The 23760-nt window shown below is 54.3% G+C and overlaps 8 protein-coding genes across 8 annotated transcripts; 5 read left to right on the top strand and 3 right to left on the bottom strand.

Annotated features, from left to right (window-relative positions):
* Positions 1 to 2345: 2345 nt before the first annotated feature.
* COL26b_007667 (uncharacterized protein) lies at positions 2346 to 3492 on the top strand (the record flags this gene model as incomplete). The annotated part of the gene is made up of 4 exons (XM_053180452.1): positions 2346 to 2517; positions 2585 to 2740; positions 2820 to 3381; positions 3405 to 3492. 4 exons carry the CDS (start codon positions 2346 to 2348, stop codon positions 3490 to 3492), a joined length of 978 nt encoding a protein of 325 aa, XP_053035598.1.
* Positions 3493 to 3875: 383 nt separating this feature from the next.
* Positions 3876 to 5927, bottom strand: COL26b_007666 (uncharacterized protein; the record flags this gene model as incomplete). Its single annotated transcript, XM_053180451.1, has 2 exons — positions 3876 to 5413; positions 5477 to 5927. 2 exons carry the CDS (start codon positions 5925 to 5927, stop codon positions 3876 to 3878), a joined length of 1989 nt encoding a protein of 662 aa, XP_053035597.1.
* Positions 5928 to 7783: 1856 nt separating this feature from the next.
* ANB1 (translation initiation factor eIF5A) lies at positions 7784 to 8694 on the top strand (the record flags this gene model as incomplete). The annotated part of the gene is made up of 4 exons (XM_053180450.1): positions 7784 to 7801; positions 8099 to 8365; positions 8432 to 8564; positions 8624 to 8694. 4 exons carry the CDS (start codon positions 7784 to 7786, stop codon positions 8692 to 8694), a joined length of 489 nt encoding a protein of 162 aa, XP_053035596.1.
* Positions 8695 to 9557: 863 nt separating this feature from the next.
* On the top strand, positions 9558 to 10206 carry COL26b_007664 (uncharacterized protein; the record flags this gene model as incomplete). The annotated part of the gene is made up of 2 exons (XM_053180449.1): positions 9558 to 9620; positions 9655 to 10206. 2 exons carry the CDS (start codon positions 9558 to 9560, stop codon positions 10204 to 10206), a joined length of 615 nt encoding a protein of 204 aa, XP_053035595.1.
* Positions 10207 to 13445: 3239 nt separating this feature from the next.
* COL26b_007663 (uncharacterized protein) lies at positions 13446 to 14432 on the top strand (the record flags this gene model as incomplete). Its single annotated transcript, XM_053180448.1, has 3 exons — positions 13446 to 13493; positions 13550 to 13940; positions 14005 to 14432. 3 exons carry the CDS (start codon positions 13446 to 13448, stop codon positions 14430 to 14432), a joined length of 867 nt encoding a protein of 288 aa, XP_053035594.1.
* A 284-nt stretch (positions 14433 to 14716) lies between these two features.
* On the bottom strand, positions 14717 to 15410 carry COL26b_007662 (uncharacterized protein; the record flags this gene model as incomplete). The annotated part of the gene is made up of 2 exons (XM_053180447.1): positions 14717 to 15067; positions 15126 to 15410. 2 exons carry the CDS (start codon positions 15408 to 15410, stop codon positions 14717 to 14719), a joined length of 636 nt encoding a protein of 211 aa, XP_053035593.1.
* An 827-nt stretch (positions 15411 to 16237) lies between these two features.
* COL26b_007661 (uncharacterized protein) lies at positions 16238 to 18041 on the bottom strand (the record flags this gene model as incomplete). The annotated part of the gene is made up of 5 exons (XM_053180446.1): positions 16238 to 16273; positions 16325 to 16608; positions 16657 to 17621; positions 17671 to 17821; positions 17879 to 18041. The coding sequence occupies 5 exons, from the start codon at positions 18039 to 18041 to the stop codon at positions 16238 to 16240; spliced, it is 1599 nt and encodes a 532-aa protein (XP_053035592.1).
* Positions 18042 to 23037: 4996 nt separating this feature from the next.
* On the top strand, positions 23038 to 23534 carry COL26b_007660 (uncharacterized protein; the record flags this gene model as incomplete). The annotated part of the gene is made up of 2 exons (XM_053180445.1): positions 23038 to 23346; positions 23496 to 23534. The coding sequence occupies 2 exons, from the start codon at positions 23038 to 23040 to the stop codon at positions 23532 to 23534; spliced, it is 348 nt and encodes a 115-aa protein (XP_053035591.1).
* Positions 23535 to 23760: the final 226 nt, after the last annotated feature.

Raw genomic sequence — 23760 nt, 5'->3', positions numbered from 1 at the left:
GGTGTGGCTATACTGGTGCAGGTGTGCCCGTGACTTGGATTCAGTTGTTACTTAGCACGCCCTCTTAAGATGAAAAAACCGAGTCCTGGAAGCTGTCACGGTGTCTGCCATCAGGCGAGCCGCGGGGAAAACAATGGAAGTAAAAAAGCAACTGAAGCATGCACGCCGCTGTTGGGCCGCGAGGTGCTCCCGAGCTTGGCCAAACAGTCCAGATAATCGTTCTACTTTGCATGCCCTCCCACCTCTCGCGCCTTATCGATAAAACTTGCCTACCAACCTTACGTACGAAGCTGTCAAGCTGTGTAGTTTCCCTGAGCAGGCCTGAGGCGGGGTAGATCAAGTCAACGACAGGGCCCTCAGCCACTGAGTGACACAGACGGCCGCTGAAGAAGCTGGCAAGTGGCATTCTAACCTTAGTACCTACCTAGGTTCGCCTGGATTGACCCGGTCCCGCCATCCCGTCATCCCGTCTACCCACTCCGTTGTCTGAATCGGCGCTAACAAGACGGGCACCGTTTCCACAGTGTGTGGGCCGTTGTAGCTAAGGTAGCTACCCAAGGAATCTACCTACACTTACCCGGCCTGCGGGCTGGCCAGGTCCAGTGGAAAAGCCGTTCATCCCAACAACTGTCGACACGCATAGTTTCTTCTACCTGCGGCAACCGGTGAACCACTCCGGGATGCTTCAGAGGCGACTAGACCTCGGCAGTCCTTCAATTTATTGCCGCATTAGAAGCGAGAATATCCATTCATCGGTCGAGCCTCCAGTCGTCGCAGAATGTTTGGCCCTTTCCGCCGTATCAAGACGGCTGCAGCAGACAATGGTCGGGAGGAGCATTGGCTGCGCGTATGTGGAATCTGGCCTTGGGTGGAAGTAGGAAGATGCTGCAGGTTCATTTGAATCTCTGCCATCCTGGCTGAGATCCATGTCGACGTGGTCCGTACCGTTCTCACCGGCCGGCTCGCTTGCCTTCAACCTTGCCTACTTCGAGCTCTAAATGACTCGACGTGCTTCGCGCAACCTAGCGGACGTCTGCGTTTACTTCCGGCAAACGTCCAACAGGAGGCGCCCTGGTATCTCGAGGCCGTTGTGCGTTTCTCCAAGAGCCAGTCATCTCTGTCAGCACAAATTTGTCGGCAGAAATCTCCCTCTTGCCTGACGCTAGTTAGACAGCTGCGAGCGAACCAACCGGTTCTTGCTCGCCTCGTTGCAACATGGCCAAGACAAAGCGGCCAGTGGCATCGATCTTAACTTCTCTGAAGGTCAAGCACAAAGGGCTTCCGCTTTTTCTTTGAGGCTGGCGCGATGTTTGTGGATGTAGAAAACCTTTGGAGTCTCCAGGCAGTGTGGCGGCTAGGACGACCGGCATTCGTGGCCGCCTCCCTACCTTACGGGCGTATGTCAGTTTGTGTTCGAACTGAGCGAGCTGTGTGCTACCTTGCATCCACTGCTGCAGGCCGACTTTTTTGACCATTGCTCATGCAACCCTCCTAGCCCAGGGAGCAAGTAGGCAAAGAAGCAGAATATGGCGCTCTTAGGCTAGCCAACCGATGCCAACATCCCGAGCAAGATCTGTCGTTTGTGACAAACCACATGCTCCTTTTTGAAGTCCATAATGAGTCCTAAAGGGGCTTTGCAAATGTTGACTTGGGTTACACAACTTCTTGACTGTTGCTGGACACTGCTGGTCACTTGGGTCGAATACTTTTTTCGAGACCTACATGCTGCAGCCGGTGCCGGTGTTCTCTTTTTGAGGTGACAGTACAGTTTCCGCAGGCGCAAAGATCGGCTGATCGTTTGTCACTATTAAACATTGACTGGACAGGGTATATGATATGGAAATATAATAGACATGAGGACGTGATGCAACGCACTTGGTAAGTTTCCCTTCGTTCCAGCTTACCTAAGTACCATGTCCTTCCCGCAAGGGCCTGGACCGCTTGATCCCCGCCAGCAGATGTACCTGGGTAGCAAGGCAGGCAAGGACCTCCAGGCGGCGATCCAGTGGTGCGACAGATCTCCACAGTGGAGGTCCTCCGTCATCGTGGCAGCTTTCGCTAACTTCTCTCTTGGATCTTTCAGGATTTGCTTCTCGCTGGCCGAGTAGTTACCCGATCTCTGCTTCTGCCTGCGCCCCGCATCATACTCCTGTCGGATCTTTCGAGATCGACGGGTCTTGGGGTTCGCGTAACCAACCAGCGGCGACGAGGCCGGACCAAAAGCATCCTTGCAGCTCGACGAGCTCCCAGTGAGGCTAGTTTGTAGCTGCAGGATGCTTGCTCTGCTCACGCGACGAGCAATTCTTAACGACTAGACGACGCGCTGAAGGTTGTAATTCGAGGTCATGGCCACCAAAGCGACTGGCGACGAAGTCAAGGACGGCGGCGCAGCCGATCATCTACGTCGCAAGACAGACGATATCCTCGAAGCATGCAAATGGCGGAATATCGAGGCCCTTGGAAGCCTTGCCAGCACACGAGGTGGTTTCCTCACTGATGATTTGCGCCGTAAAGCATGTAAGTGGCCATCCCGTCGCCTAGCAACTCCTCTGATTAGCCTTCTAACACGGCATTTTTGGGGCAGGGCCCATACTGCTCGGGCTTGCGGATAGCGAGGACTTCAAGGAAATAATTGCGACTGGTATAGACGAGACGAACTCGTGGAAAGACCTCCCGCGTCACAGGGACGAGGACCAGGTCCAGCTCGACGTCAATAGAGCCTTCATTTACTACCCCAATCGTACGCTTCTCCTTGCGAAGACGGCCAGGCGAGTTTTGGCCCGACAGTCCCGTCCATGAGCTGACGACCCAACCTATAGACCAGTCTGACGCCGAACTCGACACGAACAAGAGCGAGTTATCTGATCTGATTACCGAGGTCCTCCGACGATATCCGTACCTGTGCTACTTTCAGGGCTATCACGACATTTGCCAGGTGTTTCTACTCGTACTGGAGCCGCCATGGCGTGCCCGTCTAGTGTCCCGCCTCTCTGTCCTTCGCATTCGCGACTTCATGCTCACAAACCTTGAGCCAACCGTTGCGCAGCTGCGTCTGATTCCTGACATACTGAATGCTGCGGACCCCAAGCTAAAGCGACACCTCTCCGGCACCGAGCCTTTCTACGCCCTAGCCGGTACGCTTACCATGTATGCCCACGATATCCAGGCATATCGTGATATCGCCCGCCTTTTCGACATCCTCCTCACTCGGGAGCCGGTCTTCAGCGTCTATATGTTCGCTCAAATCGTCCTGAATCGGCGAGACGAGCTCTTTGACAATGACGAAGACGACCCTTCCATGCTGCACCTGATATTATCCAAGGTTCCGCAGAAGATGGATCTCGAGGCGCTGATCGCCAGCACTACTGTGCTGTACGAGCGGTACCCTCCCGAGACTCTATCAGCATGGCGGCGGATATCAAAAGCGAGCTCACTGAAGACAGCGCGGTCCGTCGAAGTCTGCGCGAAGCAGACAATGGACGAAGGATTTAGCTTTTTCCAGAGGCAATTGGCCGAGCTCCGTGCCCTGGAACGCCGGCAGAAGATACTAAGAACGCTTTGGGCGTATAGGAAGGGGGCAGCAGCAGCAGGTTTAGCTGTCGTTGTCGGACTGGTGGCAGTATATTTGCGCCGCAACAGCAGCCCGATCGCAGAATTGGCTGCCTGGTGTGCGAAGTGGACAAACGGAACAAACTGGACACACACCTTCTAGACGATGCTTGGTAGAGTCTGAACCTTAGACGGGCAGGGAAAAGTGCCGCGTGTAAATTTAAAGTCCCTGGTAGTAGAGAAAAGCTACCGCACATATGATATCCCATTTGACTTACGCACCCGACGCCATGCCTGCCCACGCCGTAACAGTATGGTTTGTGATTTTAAGCACCCTCCTGGAATGCCGTCTTGAGTTCTTCGAAATGTTCCTGTTGTTCCGTAGCCAGCTTCCCACTCACATCGCTGATGATGGTCGAAACCAGCGAGTAGTTGTTGTATAAAAACCGCTCACGCTTCCGCTTGTCCCCGAAGGATTGACTGTATCGAGTCAAGAAGGCTTCCGCTTCTGAACGCAACCGCCGTAAGCTAGTGACCACGGGTTCATCATCACCCGCCTCGGCGCTGAGCGTCAAGACACCCTGTAGGATCTGGCCAAATCTTTGGGTGACGAGATGAGGCGCTGCAGACAGCTTGTTCTGATCCGCAGCCTTGGGCTTAGTGGGCAGAATATTGGTTAGTTGCCGGACCGACTCGCAGTGGTGGTCCATGACAACCTGTAGCCTAGGCCATAGGAGCATGGTAGTCATGTTGATATAGCTATCAACGGCGGGAATCTTGCGTCTTTGTAGCTCAAACGCCAAGTGCTGATTGAGCCTGATGCACAGAAGTAGACCCAGAGCGTCGTATGTTTCATTCGTCAACGTCCTGGTCAATGTCTGACCGAGAGCGAAGGTCGGTTCGAAGATGTAGTTGAATTGCCGCGACACTGCTGCTAATGAAAGCGGCGGTGAGAAGTAGGCGGCTAGGAAGGTATACTCTGCAGTGGCGTTGTCAATGAGCGCCAAATTGAAGTTTCTGAAAGGAACTTCGAGGTAGTGAGTGGTCTGGTCCTCCTCGGCCAAGTAAGATGATATCGCGGATTGATTGCTCGTCTTCAAGAGGTCGATGCGGCGCCCCAGGTTAAAAGCATCGTGCGGCGGACCAACCGGCTTTGTTGCAGATAAAACTGTGGCTCTTCGTGATGTTTCTTCGTGTCCAAGGACGTCATTCTTATCCAACGTGTGTAGTTTCAGCTTTTCCAAAGCCTTCTGGTATCGAGTGAACTGATTCACATAATACCACCTCATAGTATTCATGTAAGCCTGGCTGATTTCCTCACCAAGCTTTGAGTGATGTTTGTGCAAGAATGCAAAAAGATCCTTGAACTTGAGGAAGTTCTGTTGCTGGATGATCTGGGCATTAATGTGGGGGGACCTGAGCGCCTTGATCTGGGCGACAATGAAGTCTCGTATCCTTTCGATGGCTTTCATGGTAAGCTTCTCCAATAGAGGGCCGAGGTCAGCCCAAGCTTTACTCTGCCGCGGACTGGCCGTGTTCTTCTTGTATGCTGTTGCACGTTTATCCACTTCAGCTAGCATTTTAACCCATGTCTCGTCGATGTGACCTTCCGATATCTTGGAGACGACATGGGGGGAGACGCTCAATTCCTCAACCACGGGTCCGAACGCCTTTTCCACTGCTCTTCTGTTCTCAAGTCGGACATTGAGGGCTGTCGAGCGGGCCTGCAGAGTTTCTATGTCTGCGGAGACCGTCGCGAGATCGTTGCGGAAGCTCGTCAAGTTCGTCTCGACAGAGCTGAGAACGCCGTCGCAAGCTGCGATGGACCGATGCAGATCTTCAAATTGGGCCTTGCTGGTCTCATCTGCGCGTGGGGTCAGCATACGGAAGGTTGGCCGCAAAAAAAACCAACTTGTAGAGCTCTTACATTCTTCTGCGGTTTGCCGGCGGTAGCCATCGGCATCGTCCGTAGCCGTGGTGTCGGAGCTCGCCAGCTCACGCAGACTCATTCCATTAAAGTCGAATTGGAACTCGAGATCCTTCTCAGCTATGGCCCCGGCTGTACCATTCACGCCGGGTGTTGGCAATGAGGGGGTATCCAGGATCTGGCCCAGGATTTCGACCGAATCGGGTCCCTCGTAGGTAGTTTGCGATTGCTTGAGGCCGGACCCGTTGACCTTGCGGGAGGCCAGAAACGAGTTGGAAGAGTCATTGGAAACGAGGGAGAGGGCAGAGCCTCTTGGCGTTATGCCGGGTCGTTGAGAGGTGACATAGGGACTGTTGGAGGTTCGTCGCGGCAGGGGAGAGTAGGGACGGCTGCCGGGCTGCGACGGTGAAGGAGACGGGTTCGACTGGGCTGCGAGCCGATCAAGCCACATGATGGGCTTGCGGTGGGAAGAGGCTACAAAGCGGTTCGGTCGGTTCGGTCGGTTCGGTCGTACACCATGACATCGAAGGATTGGAGTCGATGGGGGGGCGTGGAAGGGGGCAAGCGAGCTGGATCACTCAGGATACGTAGACCTGTGATATTGACCGGGAGCCGACAAGGCTGATAGTCTCCTGCAGGGTGATGTGTTCTGATTGGATAATCTGCAGTCCAGGCTCTTCAGCCACAAAGAGTACGTAATGTAGAGCTTAGTGTGGCGCAGCAGGGATTCGGATGTTTGCTTCTCTTGATGAAGTCCCGCCCAGAGGTTGAAAGTGCGGGGCAACGTTTTGGAAGGCCGACGGTGCGGGAGCACTGAAGCAAACGTGCGGGGCAGGACTTGGACAGGCGCAAAAACAGGTCATTGATGCATCCGAAATGCGTAAGTGTATCCGGGAGAGGGACGAAGATGCTGCATCAAACATGTTGTGCAGAATCCGCGACGTTTCTCGGGTAACGAACCGTTCCAGAGACATCAATGGAGGGGTATGTGGGATTGTCTACTGATGTAGAAACAGGTCGTGTTTGTTTTCCGTTGTGGCTTTGTTGCGGTTTCCTCTGTCTGATTCCGACGACGCGGATTCTATTCTTTCACACACAAAAGACGAGAGGAACGCACACACCCAATGCCAATGCACAGAAAGGAGGGGCAGGCATTGATGAATATCTACACGGCACCAATATATACGGGCGCAACGAGAATGACCACGTTTGGTGGAAATTTTGAGCGCATACCGTGCAAATCACTCCCGCCTTCAGGGCCTCCCCTAGATAGTGGAGGCCCGGACAGGGTGACTGAATTGGCCAGTGTTGGTGTTGGCAGCAGTCGGGTTCCTAGTCAGGCGGCATTAGCGCCAAAAATGAGTGCTACGGACTGTGAGGTATTGTCGCCACGGGAGCTGGACGTACCCGACAGCTTCGATGACTTTGGGCAGGCGCCCGCGTACCACGTAGGCACCTTAGTGAGTAGCTAGATTGTCCATTGCTGGCTCGCCGTAACGTATCTCGCCGAAATTCCTTATATCTCGTCAGCCTCAGAACGAGGGGCTTGTTCCGGGCACTCCAAATCTAGAAAAGCACCATATGACCTTTCGGCGTGGAGTCATTGGACATGGACGGCTCTTCATGACTTAGACCGACTTCTCGCACTCTACCTTTGCGGCGAGGTACCCCCTATGCCTCACCGGCAGGTGCCTGCGGTGAATGATTGCGGGCGGGAAGCACAGGGCCAAGGGGGCCCGAGTGTCTGTCGCTCGAAGGCTGGGCTGCAGTGGCCGAAGGAGGGGCAGAGGTGAGGGGCAGAAGGGCTCACACTAAGGTGCTCAGAGTGGCAGGCCACCGCCGCAGTCTCGACCTACCTTACCCAGCACACCCAGGTACCTAGGTTGTCAAGAAATAGACATTTCGACTGCTGTGTGCTGTGCGTGGTCAGCGGTGGCAGATGCTGAGGGGAGAGGGTGAGAAAAAAAAAAAGAAAAAGCCCACACTCCACCTTTTTTTACACTGGCAAGTGTCCCACACAACCCGCCTGCACACCCGTGAGAAAGGGTCGGAGAGAGGAGAGGGGCGCGAATCTGGACCTAAGAAAAAAAAACCCAATAATAAAACCAGGAAAAAAAATTATCTACTCCCGCCTTGCCTTCCCTCTTTTTCCCCTCCGTTCCCCCCTCCAGCCCGCTCTTCTTCCTTTACACAACACTCTCCCCCCCCTCACAAATAAAAGCAGTTGTTTTTGCTGGGTATCGCCCTTGATCCGTCGACATCTCCGTTCCCGATTTTTAGACATCTTCTTCAAGTCAATCCTTCAAAATGGCCGACGACTCTCAGGTAAGCACATGCGCAAGCTGATATCTCTGTTCTGTCGTCTCTGTCCCTTGTGCTGGTCGCATGCGCTGCGCTGCACCGCTGTTGTTGCTCGGGCGAAGGAAAAAACCACCACCCACATTCACAACCACCCCGCATTGGGTGAGCCCCGCGGCTGCATCAACGCACCACGGCTCAGCGCAGCACATCCGTACACCACGAACCGCCGACTGCGAACACTCGACTTTCCATCTTCTCTAGATTGTCTTTCGTTGTATTCATCCCGGCGTGCCTCAGTATGCTAACACGCCGGTTCTGTAGCATGATCACACCTTCGAGTCCGCCGACGCCGGCGCGTCTGCCACCTACCCCATGCAGTGCTCTGCTCTGAGGAAGAACGGTCACGTCGTCATCAAGGGCCGCCCTTGCAAGATCGTCGACATGTCTACCTCCAAGACTGGCAAGCACGGTCACGCCAAGGTTCACTTGGTCGCCATCGACATCTTCACTGGCAAGAAGCTTGAGGATCTCTGCCCCTCCACCCACAACATGGACGTCCCCAATGTCCAGCGCCGCGAGTACCAGCTCGTAAGTCCCGATCTATACTGCGAATTTGGCAAATGAGATCCCGTCTCCTGACATGCACACTCTCAGCTTGACATCTCCGACGATGGTTTCCTTTCCCTCATGAACGACGACGGTGACACCAAGGACGACGTCCGCGTCCCCGACGGCGAGATTGGCGACAAGATCAACAAGCTTTTCAAGGTTGACGAGAAGGACACCAGTAAGGACACATCAACTCCCATATTTCAAGAGAACAGTTGCTGACAGCAAGCTCAACAGACGTTGTCATTCTCACTGCCATGGGTGAGGAGGCTGCCGTTGAGGCCAAGGAGGCCCCCAAGCAGGCTTAAGCGTCGCAACTCTACTATTTCAACAGACAATGACTTCCACAAGCGCTCACTCCGTGCGGCCTTGTTGGCAGATGTTGGCAGATCGGGAGCATGACTACAGATATTTCTTGGCGCCTCGAATATCAGCGAGCTCCCCGTCGATCGTTGCGTAGAGGACTATCTGGACAGGAATTGATACTGATTACGCGAACTCGACAACTGCAAGACACGTCGCACGACTTTTCCTTTGTTTTGGTCTGTTTCACAGACTCTTATGACGACCAGACTAGCAATGGGATAGGTGAAAAATATTGGGAGAGCTTCGCGGTGGCAACAGATCTGTCCGATAGAAAAACGGCACATTTCCTCCACCTCGTGGTTCCTTCTTCGTTACCATTTTACAGTGCCTTGTGTTCATCAATCTGTGCAAATATATTTCTATGTAAATCTACTCTTAAGCTGCCGGGTCAAGCTGGAACGCGGGTAATACTGACGTGAAGTCATCAAAAATATGCCCAACTTCAAGTTCAGGTCCACAGTTGGTGCACCGTGCATCTCTACATTCACTCTTTTCGTTCATCTACGGCTCGTAGTAAATTGAGACGATGCTCAGTTCGCTTGTAACCTGGTTTGCTTCCCTGTTATGCACAATCTCGAAGATTGTGGAAAAGTGCAGTCTGGTCGTCTGCCTAATTGATCTTGTCGAATCAAGGTAACCGGTTGAGCACTGTCCTATATTCTCCGACAGGGTAAGTTTCTGCCCGATACTCATCTTTGCAACTCAACCTCCAACCACAACAACATGGCCCCAAGCAGGGAACTGCACAAATTCCCCAAAGGGGAGCGTTGCGAACACTGTGGTTCACGAAAATGGTATTTAGAGAATGGTCTTCGATATTGTGCAAAAGAAGGCCACCAGCTCGAGGTCAGTTGGTGATGATTTCCATGTGTGTCAAAATCTAGAGCTGATCCATTCCTCAGGGCTATGTTGAGTTCGATCTCGGTGATGAAGACTTTGGCCAGAAGGGAAAAGTCTCCCGGAAAGAGAAGCAAATCAAAGAGCGCGTGCGACGTGTCCTCACCGGCCCGCCTGCACGAGATCTGTATCTCGAATGCCTTCAACTCATACTGAGGGAACAGGTGATGTGGTTGGTCGACGTCAAAGGTCACAAGGCAGAGCTCGAGACAGTAGTTCGCGACCTTTGGGATCTTCGCATACGAGGAGCCGCGAGTGCTGCTGAGAACGACTCTGCTTCAGAGGCCGAGCTCTCCCTCTTCAGCTCCCAAATCGACCTCTCGCAGGACGAGCAACCTAGCAATCGCACACAGGGAGCACAGAACTGGACCCCCGAGAGTGGGAGCGAGTGGCCCGCTCCGCGACTGATGGACACTCTAGCGCTCTGCTTTCTTGGGTGCATGCTTCTCAGAATGCCGACACGCACAGGAGATTTGGCTAGGTGGGCGAGGGCGGGAAACATTCCCTACAAGCATAGTGTAAGCTTGAGCGTCAATGGTGTTAAGAGTGTCTGCTGATATGACCAGTATCGAAAACTGCCCCAAGAGATGCGTGACCGGTTACCAGCATACTATTCAACGGTATTGAAAGCAGCATACTTGGCCAAATTTGATCATGGGGAGCTGCATGCTGCCGTACTGAGTCTCGCTCTGTCGTTTAATTCCAACTACGGCATAGTTTTCCCTCCCCTAAATGACGTCCTGATGACATTGCAGTACGTCCGAGAGCTTGGACTGCCCAGTAAGGCTCACGTGGGTATGGCTATTGTGCCGTTGCTGACAGCCAGTAGTTGAGACTATATCGGTTGCTCGCAGGATACCACTCATCGTCAACCTGCCGTATGAATTTCCATTAGGCAAGTCTCGACTGAGACTTATACACCAGCCTGAAATTCTGCTTGTTGCCGTCATTGTTCTCACGACCATCCACTGCTTCCCCCTCGAGGAATCCAAGTCACCGGTGCAAGAAGGAAAGCTTTTCTTGATACCAGACTTCAAGTGGGATGAGTGGCGGACGTCCATGGCGCCAGCATTGGCCCCAGAAACTGTTCCCACCGCTGATTACCTTGGTGTAACGGCTTCACACATTACGTCGATGGCGCAAGCAGAGCTGGATGAGTATTTTACTCAGCTGTCAATGCTCACAGACGCACAGTGTAAGTCTTCGGACGGTTAATTGCTCTAGGTTACATGACTAACTACGACCAGCGGAGGATTCAGTGCTCGCCAGGTACTTTCCAGTTGATGAACTGCCGCCCAAGCAACCGCCATCTGAGGCCCCTGAAGATGAGATAGAGGAAAGGTTACGCACAGTTCAAGGACGGGCTGCGTCGTTTGCCGTCCATGAAACAATGGAAGAGGAGGGTCCGAAAAAGAACAGACAATACTCCTACAGGTCCGAGGAAGATCTGCCCCCTGCGGGTAGGGATTTCTTCCGGCTTGCTGGCCGTCTCTCTGGTCTGTCAGTCAGTATGTTGTTGCGAGCCGTCAACATGCTCGAGGCAAACATCCTCGTTTGGCAAAGAGAGCAACGCAGAGGGGCAAGTGAACGTCGTGAGCGGTCCCGATCAGCCATGAGCGTAGAGCTTGATGGCGGGCTGCCCACGCCAGACGAATGATGGCTGTGCACGCAGTCTTTGCTGAATAGGAAATGGGGGGCAAGGAGGAAACAGGTTTTTGATACCCAAGATACCATAGATTCATACACGGGATTCATGACATTAAGAGCAATTCCGCCTTTGTACGGGGCATGACATGGGAACATTCAAACGCAGGGTTAATGAGCTCACATGTGAAGTCATCTATCCATGATACCCGACATATGTAGGGAAGGCAACCTACCTACCAAGGTCAGGTAGTGCGAATACGCATTACCTCACCTCAGGTATCTGCAGCGGTCTCAGCGACAGTAACCTGCCGCAGGGCTGAGGTCGGGGGCCTTCGCCGTAGTGGGTACAGTAGGTAGGCAAGTACCTAAGTGAGGTACCTACTTAGACTGGCTGGATAGTGTTGTAGGGTGAGGTGGTGGTGCTCTGTGAGCTACGGTTGTTCCCACAGTGCTGCACAGGGTGGGAACCCGCTTTGGGGTCGACCGCACCTGCACCCGCCTATCCGTGATCCATGTGACCTACCGCGTGCCCTAATTAGGGCTTTTTGTTTTTGATCTTTCGCCGTGAACACCGTTCTCAAGCCCGCCCCACCATCAGTTTGCCGCGATCACCAGAACTTCTTCGGTAACAACAGCCAGTTCGCGAGAGGTCGGCAAGAGTAAGTACACAGGCACCCCCTCTGACGGACGTCGGCGCGCGCGCTTCGCTCGATTGACGGTGATGCTAACATTTTACCTTCAGTGCAGATGTGAGCACCCCCGAAAACAAGATTTACCCGCCGCGATTTCCTCCTTCCGTGCGACGACCGCTATCCCGAAAACGCCGATGGACTGACGATGGTGGCTACAGTTTCGTGAAGACCCTGACGGGTAAGACCATTACCCTTGAGGTCGAGTCCTCCGACACGATCGACAATGTCAAGTCCAAGATCCAGGACAAGGAGGGCATCCCCCCCGACCAGCAGCGCTTGATCTTCGCCGGCAAGCAGCTTGAGGACGGCCGCACCCTCTCGGACTACAACATCCAGAAGGTTAGTGGAACACTGCATTTTACCCTCGCAGGGATATGAGGAGGTGTAAATGTCGACGATGAAGGATATGAGGACTGGACGTGGAACGAACGGAAGCTGACAATTTGCGCAGGAGTCCACGCTCCACCTGGTCCTCCGCCTCCGCGGTGGTATCATCGAGCCCTCGCTCAAGGCTCTGGCCTCCAAGTTCAACTGCGACAAGATGATCTGCCGCAAGTGCTACGTAAGTGGTCTTCGCCTGCTTAGCGGATCCATCCCCCCCGACCGACTCATCTAACACCGCCCAGGCTCGTCTCCCTCCCCGTGCGACCAACTGCCGCAAGCGCAAGTGCGGTCACACCAACCAGCTCCGCCCCAAGAAGAAGCTCAAATAGACGATTTATTACGGATGCGGCGTCACGGGTTCTGGCATTCTGGAGAGGATGGCAGGGATGAAAATATTTTCCTTGATTCATCGGGCTTTGTGGTAGCATTACTTCCCACCGACAAGCAGTTCTTCGAATAAAAACTGAATTGGTCGCCCTACCTCAAACCCGTCCGTCCTCGATCGGAGGCTGAATCGTATGGCGAGAGCGCCCGGGGCGTCCTGAGTGCTGCATGGAGATGCTAACGAGCATGAGAGACGTACTATGATGGATGCGGGATGGCGACTGGCATACTTCATTGATGATACGATGAAGATCAGCACCGTAGAAAACAAAAATAACAGAGCCTCACACCCAAACGATCGGGAACCTTGATGTGTAAAGTGACTGTTGTCATCGATCAGTCGGTCTCGTTACATCTGGCTCCATGCATAAATCGGGGGTGTTGAGTTATCCAGGGTAGTGTCGCAAGTATAAGCGGGTGGGCATTGCGCACACGCTGCAGGGAGGATGTTTCTGGTGGGGCCGGTCACGCAGGGAGCTGCAGTGTCCAGGGCCAAATTGCTATACGTGGGATTACGACACCTATGCTTCTCCTGAGCTCTAGAAACTGGACATTCACGATTCCGGAACACATCGACTTCAGGGCCTACAAACGACGATCGCGGCGCGCGCATACCTGCCTCTTTCGCCAGGCTGTCACCCAAAGTATTATTCCTTTCCGAAGAGTTCTCCGCCTTGCATACAGCAGCTATGCCTTCAGGTTCCGGGTACGATGCTGTTGTAGATGTCGACGATGAGGTAGAGAGCTTCATCCCTCGCTTCCACTCCAACCCGAGTTGCTGATTCTTTCGCAGGGTGACCTCGGTCACACCGATCTTCAAGACGACCTCGAATTTCACACCTCAAACTTCGCAGACACAACACCAGGAAGTCGCAAGCCTCCCGCGTCTGGCCTCCCTCCTCCTGCGACAGCTTCCTCGAGCTCCTCGAAGCGCTTCCTGTGGAGCCTGAACTTCTATGCTCAATACTTCGATGTCGACACGTCAGCCGTACTGTCTCGTTGCTGGGCCGCGCTCTTCCCTCGAGCCAACTTCCTTGATGTTCTCGAGGGTAACCCCGACTTATACGGTCCCTTTTGGATTGCGACGACAGTCGTCTTGATTCTCTTCCTTGGAGGCACCATCAGCCAGTACCTCTCCAGCACCGGTACAGGGCCGTTTGCCTACGACTTCAAGCTTCTGAGTGGTAAGGTTCAACATCCAACGACTATCTCGTATCTGCACAGACACGCTGACCTTTCGTGCCCCAGGTGCTGCCGGCCTTATCTACGGCTACACCCTCTTCGTTCCCGTCGGCCTCTACGTCGCTCTACGTTACTTCGGGTCCGAGTCTGCAAACCTCCTTGAATGCTGGGCCCTCTATGGCTATGCCAATCTCATTTGGATTCCTGTCGCTCTCATCAGTTGGTCGCCCATCAACATTCTCAACTGGGTGTTCGTCGCTGTCGGCTGTGGCATGTCTGTCGCTTTCCTTCTGCGAAACCTTTACCCTGTGTTGAGTGCTACGGACCACCAGACGAGCAAGATTCTCCTCATCGTCGTCGTCGCGCTTCACCTCGGCCTCTCCCTGGCCATCAAGATCCTCTTCTTTGCGCATGGAAGCCCTGTCGCGAGCACCCCAGCGCAGCCTCCCGCCGCTGCGCCGCCCGCTGAAGGCCAGCCCCCTCAACTCTTCTGAGCTGAGTTGGAGTGCCTTCTGTCCTCCCTCCTGTGTTTGTAGAGTCAGCTAGAAGGATCAAATGGAAGAGAAAGATCCATCGTCATTGTTTGGGTTTGAATTTGGGAATTGGGCATTGCCGCGCATTGCCGCGTCATCCGGCTTGGTGCGGACCACCACATGTACCATTACTGTACAACGAATATCATGATTGACCCGAATGCGACTGTCTATGCTACGCGCAACCCATAGATATGGCCCGTAGATTTGATGCCAAACCAGCCGTGACTTTCACCCATCAATCCTTAGTGCTCCTTCTTTTTCTGAACCGGTCCCCCGTTCTTCTCCCAGTCGAGCCAGCTGCCAGGGTACTCCCCGACGTTCTTCCATCCGGCCTCCTTGGCCAGAGACGCCAGCGCCCGACTACGCACACCAGCCTTGCAGTACATGATCAGCTCCTGGTCTTGGCCTGGGCGCTTGAAGCCGTGTAGGTCCTCAAAGTCCTCCGAGGTCATGTGAAAGCTTTGAGGCGCTGTCCCAACAGGGATGTTGATGGCACCGGGGATGCAGCCCGTCTGCACAAGCTCGCCAGGCTCACGGGCGTCTGCCCATAGATCGCCCTTGTCAGCAGCCTGCATCGTGATGACACTCGAGATCTGTAAGAGGTGGGAGATGGCGGGGGAAACCACAAACAGTTTACATACCAATAATCACCACGTTTGGCTTGCCATCCTTGGCAAGCTTCTCCATCTGCTCAAAGCTCCACAGCTTGCTACCCGTAGCCGAGATCTCGTGGTAGTCGTCCGCTCGAGACTTTGAAGAGTAGAATCTTGGCGCAATGGCCGCGAGAGACCGGTTCGCCGTTGCGCATGCTGCAGGCCGGAAGCTCTTCGACGACGACGCAGCAATGGCGAAAGCCTGTCTTGCGAGGCCGGCGGGCGCGGCGACGCGGCCACTCGTGCGAAGCGCATTCGAATATGCTCTTCTTGTGGCTGACATACTGTATCGGATCTTTCTGGATGGGCGCCGGCTACGGACGTGGTTTGTGTGTGAGTGTGGTGTTGGTAGCCACTTTCGGAGCTTCAGACGATTGGTTGCTACTGGATCCAGGTACGGCGACAACAGTGCCCGCTCGACTGCAGTGCAGCAAGGGTCCGTTCGTCCCCACTCATGTCACCGGGGTTCATTCGATTCGGCGTTTTTGAGCAGACGCGCCGACCTCCCGACCTCGCACTAAGACATTCTGTTCCAGACGTCCTTCCAACTTTGACAGCCGAAGCATCGCCATTCTCAGGGCCAAGGATCTGGTGATGGATGCACACAGGCACTGGCTGGTTCGGTGGCCTCGTTGGGAAATGAGCCGCCAGAGATGGCCGGTTGCTGCGAGAAGAATGATGTCCATCGCACCAAGACAGCACAAAAACCACCGGTTCGGATACGGCATAACTTTGCAAGCGTGTCATTGACGCTGCTCTGAATCTATCTCTCTAGCATCATTCAGACAGGATGGCCTACCCCCCTCCCCCGGAACTCGTGGTCCCTGGAAACGACAACATGCCGAAATCGCCCAGCCGTGAGGCCATGCCTAAGGTATTATGTATATACAAACGTTCATTACAAATTTTAGTCTAGACAACCGACGTCGACCAATCTCGACTCGTCTTTTACGAGCCTCCTGTTTTGTCAGCCTTTTGTGGCGCCTGTCATCCACGGGATGCGCTAGCGGTGATCCCGTATAACCACTCTCACACCGCACTCATCACATTCATTGGATGAGCCTAGTCAGCAAAGCTAGCTTTGCACACCTACAAAGGAGCTTTTATACTTTATGCGCGCTCCTTGAAGGTCAGAGGGCAGTCGTCCTACACTTCTTAGCATCCTTTTCGCTCCCCTTCAGAACGTGACAAACATACCTTGGGAAAAATGGTCGCAAACACCTTGATCTCCTCAGACAATGGGGTAGCGTGGTGCACCCAGTCCATCAGAATGGACGCCTTGCCAATCATCAGAGCCAGGTTCAGCTGAGCGTAGACCTGGCCGAGGCAGTAGTGAGGACCGACGCCAAAAACGAGGAAGTTCTTCGCGCCCTTGGCCTCAGCATCGCCGGTGTAGTATCTTTCGGGATCGAACTCATCGGGGCGGTCGTAAACCTCGGGGTCGCGGAGCGCAGGGTAGACGGTGGGAATGATCATGGCGCCTAGGTTTTGTCAGAAAGACTCCCAAGCATGTGAAACAAAAAGCTTACCCTTGGGGACGGTGTACGTGTCGGTGATGGGGAAAGGCTTCTTGGCCAAGTATGGCACCATGATGACAGGAGGGCGCCAGCGGAGGAGCTCGCGAACAACAGCACGGGTGTAGGTCAAAGATTCAAGCTGGTCCATGTTGAGCTCGGCATGACGGTTTCCGTTACGGACCTTGAGGTTCTCCTCACGAATGCGGTCAAGAACATCAGGGCGCTGGGCAGTGACCTGGAAGAGCCAAGTGGCAGCACTGCTGGTGGCATCCTGAGAGGCGAAGAGGAAAGTGAAGACGGTTTGGGCGATCTCGTAGTCGGTGAACTCGCGGAGAAGAGGAGTCGGCTTCTCAAGACCCTCGGTGGAACCGGCAGCCTCGGCCTCGCGCCACTTCTTGGAGTCCAGGATGGACTTAACCCAGCCGTCCATGATACAGGTAATATCACCTCCAGCAGCCATGCGCACCTTGCTCTTGGCGGCGCACTTGGCGAACTCGGCGATGACCATGTCGGCCGCCTTCTTGCCGTACCAGGTCTTGGTGTAGGGAAGAATGATGGGGAAGTTGACCAGTTCGAGAGCCTCAGTGATGAGGAAGTAGTCGGCGGAGATCTTGCGAACGGCCTCGTCCGAGATGTAGAAGCCGACAAAGGTGCGGCAGGAAACGGCCGTCATGAGATCACGGAGATGCGGCATGAAGGGAACAGGCTTGTCGCCAGCGTTCTTGGTGGTCTGCAAGAACTCTTGGAAGTACTGCTTGTAAACCTGCTCCTGACCGGGCAGGTAAGAAGCCAGGGCCTGGCGAGTGAAGAGGCCGTTGAGTCCCTTGCGGAAGTCGACATGGGGCTTGCCGTCGAGGAACACCCAGTTGGTGGGGCCAAGGAGCTTGTGGGCGGCGTCGACAACGCAGGGCTTAACGTATCCGGGGGAGTTGAAGACCTTACGGGCCATATCACGAGTTGAGGCAATGACAACGAACCTAGGGGGTCAGATATCGATGTGTGCAAATGAGAGCTCGGGACACGAACTTGTGGAAGACGGAGACACAGCTGAGGGGACCGCTGGCCCATTTGGCCTTGTATTCCTCGAACTTGGGGTTGACGGACTCCAAGAAGGGACCAATGAAGGGCATCTTGAAGGTAGGGCCGGCAATGGTGCCCTTGGACATGATGTAGCTGACTGCGCCTGGTTAGATGGTCGAACATGGCAACTTGCGACCCGGAGCACGCGACTCACTCTGATCATATGCGACGGCGAGGGCCAACAGTGTGAAGAGAATGGTCCAGGCGCTGGCGTTGGTGACGGTCTCGATCATGTAGTCGATCTGGGGAGGGACATTGACATTGCCAAGCTTGGCATTGGCCAACACCGAGGTGAAGGTAGTCGCGTTGGACTCCATGGTTGTGGCCGAATTCGAGGTGGAGGGTATCGATGATTTCGGATTCGAGGTCGTCCAGGTGGAAAGGGGGAAAACACACACAAAACACCACCTCCAGGCGCAAAGAGAATGGTCAGCTCTACTCAAGCGCAGCGCACAATGAGAGAAAATCGTCTGGCGCACTTCGTCCTGGGAAAAGAGTCGATGGGCAGGGCGAGTGAGGGTTGTGGTTCGACTCTCCAGCGAGGGTTGAGGGATCACTACCTTGAGAAAGGAGAGCAGAAGGTAGGGAGGTGATGGAAGATTAAAAGAAGGGAGTTGATTATCTTCCCGTGGATGCGGACATGGGCCTGGACGGTTACGGGGACGGGGACATGGGAGGAAGTGGATACCGGATGAGGTTGTGTTCGTGGTAGGCCAGGTGAAAAGCGTGGTAAGGTGGTAAGTCTTCACCTCCCTCCGTCACTTGGAGGTACCGGTACCTGCGCCGGACGACCTTCCATACCTACCTTCCGGGCCTCCTCTGCTTTCTACCTCTGCAGGCGCAGGTGCCGTCATTTCTGTCCCGCTCATAGGCAATCCTGTCTTCGGTGCTAGATCTTCTAGGTACCCTGTGTTGTTGACAGCGAACATGTCGACCAGGACCAGGACCAGCTTAGGAGGCTCCAGGGAAGAGCCAGGCTTGATGCGCCGGCGATTAGCGTTACTGCCGGGGGGCCAGAGAGCGCGATGAAAAAAGTGATGGAATTGTGGGTTTGCCCCGTTTAGCTTGTGTGATGGTCGGTTGTGAATTTTTTTTTTCTTCCTTCTGATTCAGTATCCGTACGGATAGCACCACCGCCATTTTACCCTCGGACTCATGCCATGTGCCTGTCGTTGGGACGAAGCCAGCCAGCTGAGTTCCTCGAGGCAGGGCTGTTGCAGTTGCAGGCGGGGGGCCTGCGGTTTCCGGTCCGTGAATGGAAGTCCCTGGAATAAAAACACAGACAAAACCTTCGCAGGCTTCGCAGGGCGGTTGGGATTCCCTGCGTCCCGTCTTTTCGATCAGACTTTCCCGTCTTGCCTTGCCTTGCCTCTGAAGGTCAATTGGCAGCTCCCGTCCGCAATACCACCAGCTAAGGTGAAGCGCACCCGCCTGCCCAAATTTTGATAAGCAGCAGCATGCTTGTTCTGATAGAGCCAGAGACGGCCTGCATGACGACGGTTCGCAAAAGGCAGCGTAACGGCCAGAGAACCAGAAGGGATGGGCGTCGCAGCTTCTGCCCATGATTGATTCGGACGACGACCAGCAGAAAACAAAACATCCGTTCGCGCCGCAGCACCTCAATATCGCCTGCAGAACCCAATTTGCTTTCCGCAGCTGTCTCAATCGAAACTGAACGGCTTTTGTAAGGATCGCACCAAAACGGTTTAGTCTCCGAATCTGTTGGGTCCAACTAGTGTCGCGCAAATCTCCTGGGACCATTGGACGACCATGTGCCAGGGCGTTCAGGGCCAACTCGTCTCCGACACGCAAGAACCTGCCCATTCAGTCTCCAGTCCAACGCCATTCCTCGCCCGTCGCACTGCGCCTTGTGTGTCTATCCTGGCTGAATGACTTTCTGTCTGGTCTCATTGGGTGCGCATCCAAATCGGCCGCCGTCAATGAGCGCGAACATCCCGACTCCGAATGGCGCGAGGCGTGGGGTTCTCCTTTCATGGCCTGTGATCCAGCGCTTCAAGGATCAATATTTCCTCCAAGTCTGAGGTATCCGTACTTTTCCCTCGCACGTATTCCGATGGATGCGATTTGTCGACAACACGCAATATCGAACGAGCCCGAGGACTCGCATCCGCGCAAGGCGGGCTGCGTCCAACAGAATCATCAATCGCGGGGCACTACCTTCAATTCGGATGGTTCGAACTCTCGATGTGCCGCCGCTTGGCTTCCACTGTCAACTGTCAGTGTCACCCTGTGTTCCCTAACCCAGCAGCTAGGAGGCAAGCTAAAAGGCGCTTCGACTGTAAAGTATCGCATACATGGCGGTACTTTCCCATATGCTCAGATTGTGGCGTTCTGTCGGTGACCTGCCAGTGAAAAAACCAAACCAATGCACTCACTCGGCGGGCAGCACATCCGGGCAACGCTGTTTCATAGTCATAACCGCACCTGGTTGCATAATTCCCCCGGTGGAGTTGGAATACCCTCTCAGCGATGTATGAATAATCATTCTCTTGGTTGGAGCCGAGGCGGGTTGTGCTCTTCTGCGTACATATGTATGCATTGTGCAATGCAACCAGCCCCCGTTGCGCCATGGTGCTTGGAGCTTTCTCATTGACCAATCTGCAGCAGCTACCCCTGACCTGTGGCATCTGACCCGGCCAATCAACCGCGCTTATCTTCAAGAGCTCTACCTAGCTTCTTGTGCAAGGAATACGAATACGATCTTAATAAGCAGCTCTCTGCTGGTCACTTTGGCGGGGTAATGCCTGGTTGGCGTCCGTGGCCTCAGCAGTCTGCTCTAGCCCGTCTCGGGAGCTCGATGACGCCTTTCCCATCTTGAGGCTCTAAATAAGGTTTGTGGAGGCACTCGGCGTAGGCCCTCTGCGCTGCTGTCGTCTGACTGACACAGACCACCCCTTCCATTGCTGCGGGACACGGACAAGATGGCAGATACCTCACAACTACATCATCATTGTATGATATTGTTCAACGTTCCCAAGTCGACGTTACCTTGACGATATTCGTCTTGTCTCGCGGGAGCGACGCCAACCGTTCATCTCATCCCGTGTGAGGCAGCTGAACTCAACCACATCGGGCCACTCCATATGAGACAGGAAAATGAGGGTCTTCGGACATCGGGATCCAACCTGGATCAGTCGGGTACAACACATCTACGTTAGTTGAGGCTGCGTCGAAACAGCGACGAGTAAAGTGACTGGCCACAACCAAAATCTGCGCCAGTCACAACGCAGAGTCATTGGCACATGCTGAACAGATAAGGCTGAGTTGTATACTCTCATATCATGCAACGCGGCAAGGATCCATGTCAACGTTGAGCTCTTTGTGACTCCAACGCTTCAAGAAAAACCGCGCCTAGAGGAGAAATTTTCAATCGAAGCGGGCTAAGTTAAGGTAGTTCAAGGCAGTGGATGAGTTGCGCGGCGATATGTGCAGCTGCGCCGCGATAGGCCAGCCACGCGGCCCCGCCAAGGATGATGACAGCAGGCAGTGTCGCGCGCACTTTCGTAGTCGCGAACGACTGCGATCTAATGACCACAACCATGAAGTCAAGCTTGTTTTGCCGAGCTGACCATTATCTGCGGCAATTCCGAAGATTCGCGTGCGCAACAGAGAGATAATACCCCGAGCAATTCTCGAGGCAGCGGTCAGTCGACGGCGAGAGCCGGCTTGAGTCGGAGCTGAAGTTGATGTTATTCACTGGAACACATGCGCTCGTGGTTCATATGAATTGTTGCGATATTTTCTCTTGCCCAAGGCAGGGGGTTTGACAGATAGACGTGAGTCTTGTAGAGGGACCCTGGATATCCATGGGGTAAGTTTCACTGCCTCAACTTCCGCAGTCTCCCGTCCGGTTAGCGTTGGGTCCCAGAAGGTTTCCGGAGCGAAGCGAGTCGGCACCGAACCGATAAGCGAATACTGAAGTCTGCGTCATCTGGCCCCACAAGGCCTACGAAGCGAGTGACAACCGGCGACTGGTGCCCCCAAAAAGCGACTGCACCATTAGGTATCTAGGAACACAAGCCGCCTATGAGTCAGCCCGGACATGAGCGGAGGGGGGCTGTATCGCGGCGCTGCGGAACAGGGCTGGCAAAGTCTTAACTGATGAGGAAAAGTTTTGCGACACAATTTGCAGTGAAAGCGGTATTGCAAGTGGGTCGTTCTCCGGCCAGGTTTCCGAACCTCTCGGCGCCAACGTGAACCAACAGGACAAGCTTTCACAGCCTGGCGATGCAGCGTCTGCCTGCTCTGATTGCCCGCTGCAGCCTAAGAATGAATTCCCTGGGCAATGTCGATTCTCACAAACGGAAAATATTTCCCAGCTTTCTCGCGACACCCGTCAGGCTCCTAGGCTGTTCGCCAGGCAGTCACGCGCACTTCGCAGGTTCAAAGTAGAGTAAGGTGAGGTAAAGTGAGCCACACAGCTTCGAGGGCTCCATTTTGTTTTGGTAAGATGACTGCCACATCAGACACCAACAAACGCGTCGCCTGCCGTCTACCAGTGCAATCCAAATCCCAAATGTCCATGGCTGCTTACCGCTTCTGCATCCCAATAGCTGCTGTTCTGCGTTCTCGTCACATCGCATCTCTCTGCCTGTCTATAGCCAATCCCGACGCATGCGCCAAGTCAACGTTTGGCCTCGAATTGGCACCCATCCACGAAGCAGTCCTGAGTGAGTGCGCCGCATGAGGCGCGTGCCATGCGTAATGAGTCACGTTTGTTTCTGCATGCTGAAATTGCGATTGTGAGTCCTTTCGGGCAGATGTTCCTCCATTTCTACCCTCCACCCCTGCCCAGCAACGCCTACGGCCTAGCTTAGCTTACCTTCCACACCCGCCCCGGCGGTAAGATCGACTCGGGCGACGACGTGTGGCCCCGATCCACTTTCACCCGGGCTTACGGGGGTGTCGACGACGGCAGTGATGGCTGGTTGCGTTGACGTTTGACGGTTGACGACTGCCGTCGTCTACGACTAAGCTTGGACTGTGGGTACCAGGCTGCCTTGTAGGCCATTCCGAGTCAACCTCTGAATCCTGGTTCGACTTGTTTCTGACTGACAGCTGTTTGGGGGTACAGCGCTTTGTAAGATATTTGTTCGAGAAGAGTGTCGTTGTCGTATAAGTAGAGCTCGTCTTTCTCTGGAAACCTGAGGTGTTTGGATCATCATCACTCAGACAGACCAACAACACAAGCAATCAACAACAGCTTCCTCATACCATTCTCCCTTCTCAAGCCTTACACCTTTTCCATCCATAGCCAACCCACCCACCCAGAAGATCACCCACACCGCAATCATGTCCGGCATGCACTCCAGCTTCTCCAGCTCCATCACCGGCGACAAGCAACACAGCTACGCCGTCCTCTCTGCCATTCAGCAAGGCTCCGCCGCCCAGGGCTCTCAGACACAGTCCTTTTACGGCCAACAACATCGCAAGGACTCCGACGCCGCCTCAATCTCCAGCTTCGGCAGCTCCGTCACTCTTCTGAAGGACAAGCTGCACCGTTCTCATGATAACAAGGCCTCATCCTCAAAAAAGTCTTCTTCCCTGATTGCTCGCCAGCGCGCCGCTGGTGACGCCAGCGGCCAGGTCCTCCACAACCAAGTACGCCTTTCACTTTAATACTGGTCCTCGGAGACACACGTACCATGCGACACGAGATGTACCTCGAATGGTTTCCTCGTGCTCTGGTTCGCGTCTTTTTGTCTCTTTTTCCAAGCCATGAGTTTCTGACATGATTATTCTCTTCGCAGTCAGAATACTGGTCCTCTTCCATTCGCAACGACCTGTAGAGCAAAGAAGCGATGGGCGAAAAGCAGTACAGGGGCTTCAAGGAGCGGTAGTAACGACCCGCGGGATGCTGTTACAGCCCCGCTGAACTGTTTTGATTATTTGGACTGGGAATCTTTCAAGGAGTTTTGGGGTTTCTTTCGTATTAGACGGGTGCGATATACGGGTCGGCGCTAATACTGGTGGTATGACCCCCACAGGGGGCATTTTTTTTGTCGGCCGGGTTTG

Source organism: Colletotrichum chrysophilum (genome assembly GCF_026319265.1).
Source record: "Colletotrichum chrysophilum strain AFK26 chromosome Unknown scaffold_63, whole genome shotgun sequence".
Lineage (NCBI taxonomy): Eukaryota > Fungi > Ascomycota > Sordariomycetes > Glomerellales > Glomerellaceae > Colletotrichum > Colletotrichum chrysophilum.
Note: the sequence above shows the minus strand (reverse complement) of the source record. Positions and strands in the feature narration are given on the sequence as shown.